The sequence below is a fragment of the Moschus berezovskii genome, chromosome 25 (assembly GCF_049115385.1).
Source record: "Moschus berezovskii isolate FMDL1 chromosome 25, NW_MosBer_1.0, whole genome shotgun sequence".
Lineage (NCBI taxonomy): Eukaryota > Metazoa > Chordata > Mammalia > Artiodactyla > Moschidae > Moschus > Moschus berezovskii.
Window position 1 is genome coordinate 21,845,388 of NC_142484.1, and position 2,625 is coordinate 21,848,012.

The following is a 2,625-nucleotide window of genomic DNA, read 5'->3' on the forward strand; positions in this document are numbered from 1 at the left end:
TTTCAGTTCAGACAGGGTATATGTGCTGATTTGGCTAATTTATATATATATATATTTATATATATTCTGGGCTATATATAGCAGACTAGGAACCATGCCTAAGATAGAAGTTGTAATTGTAGCCATTTTACCTTCTTTTTATATTACTGATGAAAATTCAGTCAAATAATATGAAAATATAATATAAATAATATGAAAATTAAGTCAAATAATATGAAATAATTGAAAATGAATGCTTGACATTGATGAAAGAATGGATCATAATATACATGGGTGGTAAATAAAATTACGCTTTATATATTTGTGGTATATTTGGACACTACAGGTGAATAAAGCAGCACACTACCCAAAGAACGTTGATCTGTTGGTAATGAGTAAGACGATTTGAATTGAGAAGAGGCAGAAGACAACTAGATATTTAGAGTTTCATGTGAATTTATACTTACCAGATGTTAATGCCCAGAAGCTAAAAAAGACCAATATGAGGGGAGAGAAAAGATATTTCCAAGATAAAACTGACAAGAAATAGCAATTGTTTATAACTTCCATGGCAAAAGTGCATGAACCTCATGAAAGTGATACAACCTACATAATTTTAGTTTATTACGAGAAGTTGTTAACATAAGTTTACTGTTGTAGTTTAGTGGCAAGGTTGTGTTGGATGGATGCTCTGTGACCCTGTGGACTGTAGCCCACAAGGCTCCTCTCTCCATGGAAATTCCCAAGCAAGAATACTGGAGTGGGTTGCCACTTCCCTCTCCAGGATATCTTCCTCACCCAAGGACTGAACCCACGTCCCCTGCATTGGCAGCTATATTCTTTACCGTTGAACTGCCAGGGAAGTCCCTGTTACATAAACAGTATAGCACTAATGGTTTAAAGATAAAAATGTATTGGACTATTTTTATGAAAATTGTTGGTATTGAACATGATATTTGAATCTCATTGATGAGTCTTATCTTAAGATTCTGTATTAACTCTGTGTTTGGTCTTTTTGCTTGATCGATACAAGTTTGAAATATTTTGATTATTTTCATTAAATCAGATGAAATAAAAGTGAAAATAGCATTGAAGAGGTCTAGGGGAAAGCAATACAGTCTCACAGGAAAAGTAGAAGCTTAATGTATAGAAGGAAATTATTGGGAAGGTCTTACACTTACCCACAATTACCTGGGGGTAATAGATTACTTTGAGTAAAATCACAGTTCCTGGAGCCAGACATTCTAGCCTCTGTCTTTATTAAGTTTGGGACTATGGGCACTCACTCAAAGTAAACAAGCTTCAATTTATTCATCTTTCAAATGGAAAGAATACTAGGACTTGCCTTGAGAGATAACATAAATATTAAAGAAAGTTGTCTAATATAACGTGCTGGGTACAGTGTTTGATATTTTATACTATCTCAATGATAATGTTATTACATTATGATGATCATCATAGTTATTCTTGTTATTTGTATTTTTATATTACACTGGAGCTTCTTTAATTCTCAAGAGTCTCTGACAGTATTCTTGATATTTCTCCATACAAAATCAGTATAACAAAGTATTAGCCTGGAGAGAATTTGGGAAATGTATTGTATGGGGAAATGATCCTGAATTTCCAAAAATTTGAACAATAAAACTAAAACATTGCATATCTCAGGAAAGAAAACATTTATTTCTGATATGACACCAACAGTGAGTCTATTCATCTATATTTTTCAAGGTCCAGAATTTTCCTCAGGGCCAATTTGACATCCTTATTCCGCAAACTGTAGATCAAAGGATTCAGCATGGGCACGATGCAGGTATAAAACACAGAGGACACTTTCCCTTGGTCCATGGGGCTCACAGATGATGGCTGCAGGTACATGAATGCTGCAGATCCGTAGAAAACAGCAACAGCCAAGATGTGGGAACTGCAAGTGCTGAAGGCTTTGGATCTGCCCTCCGTGGAGTGGATGTGGAAGATTTTGTAGAGGATGAAGGTGTAGGAGGTAAGAATAGTTAAAGCAGGAATCAGGACATTGAAAGAACTGCAGACTAGAGCCAATAACTCGTTGAAATAGATGCTAGAACAGGATAGCTCCATGAGTGGAAAAACATCGCAGAAATAATGGTTAATCACGTTGGCTTTGCAGAAATAGAGTCTCAACATAAGGCAAGTATGGAATGTTGACTGAATGATGCACAAGATATAACCTGCTGCTGTGAGCTGGAAGCACCTATAATAAGACATGATGGCATTATAAAGCAAGGGGTTACAGATGGCAACATAGCGGTCATATGCCATTTCAGCCAACATGTAACATTCTGAAATAATAAAAAGAAGAAAGAAATAGAGCTGAGTCATGCATTCATGATAGGAGATGATATTTTTCTCTGTCACAAAGTTCGTCAGCATTTTGGGAGTAATGACAGTGGACTGACAGAGATCAATAAGGGACAAGTTGCTAAGGAAATAGTACATAGGTGTATGCAGGTGAGAACTGAGCCCAATCAATATGATCATGCCCAGGTTCCCCACCACTGTGACCACGTAGATTCCTAGGAAGAAGAGGAAAAGGGGCAACTGGAGTTGTGGCTGTTCTGTGAGCCCAGCAAGGATGAACTCAGTCACTGAGGAGTGATTTCCTGGGTTCAT

General features: G+C 36.7%; 1 protein-coding gene across 1 annotated transcript; it reads right to left on the reverse strand.

The window, feature by feature from the left end:
- Positions 1 to 1,689: 1,689 nt before the first annotated feature.
- Positions 1,690 to 2,625, reverse strand: LOC129548518 (olfactory receptor 8G3-like). The gene has a single exon (XM_055415035.2). It carries the CDS (start codon positions 2,623 to 2,625, stop codon positions 1,690 to 1,692), a length of 936 nt encoding a protein of 311 aa, XP_055271010.2.

Excerpts from the sequence above, each read along its gene's own strand:
- LOC129548518 (XM_055415035.2), bottom strand. The coding sequence starts at position 2,625 with ATGAACCCAGGAAATCACTCCTCAGTGACTGAGTTCATCCTTGCTGGG.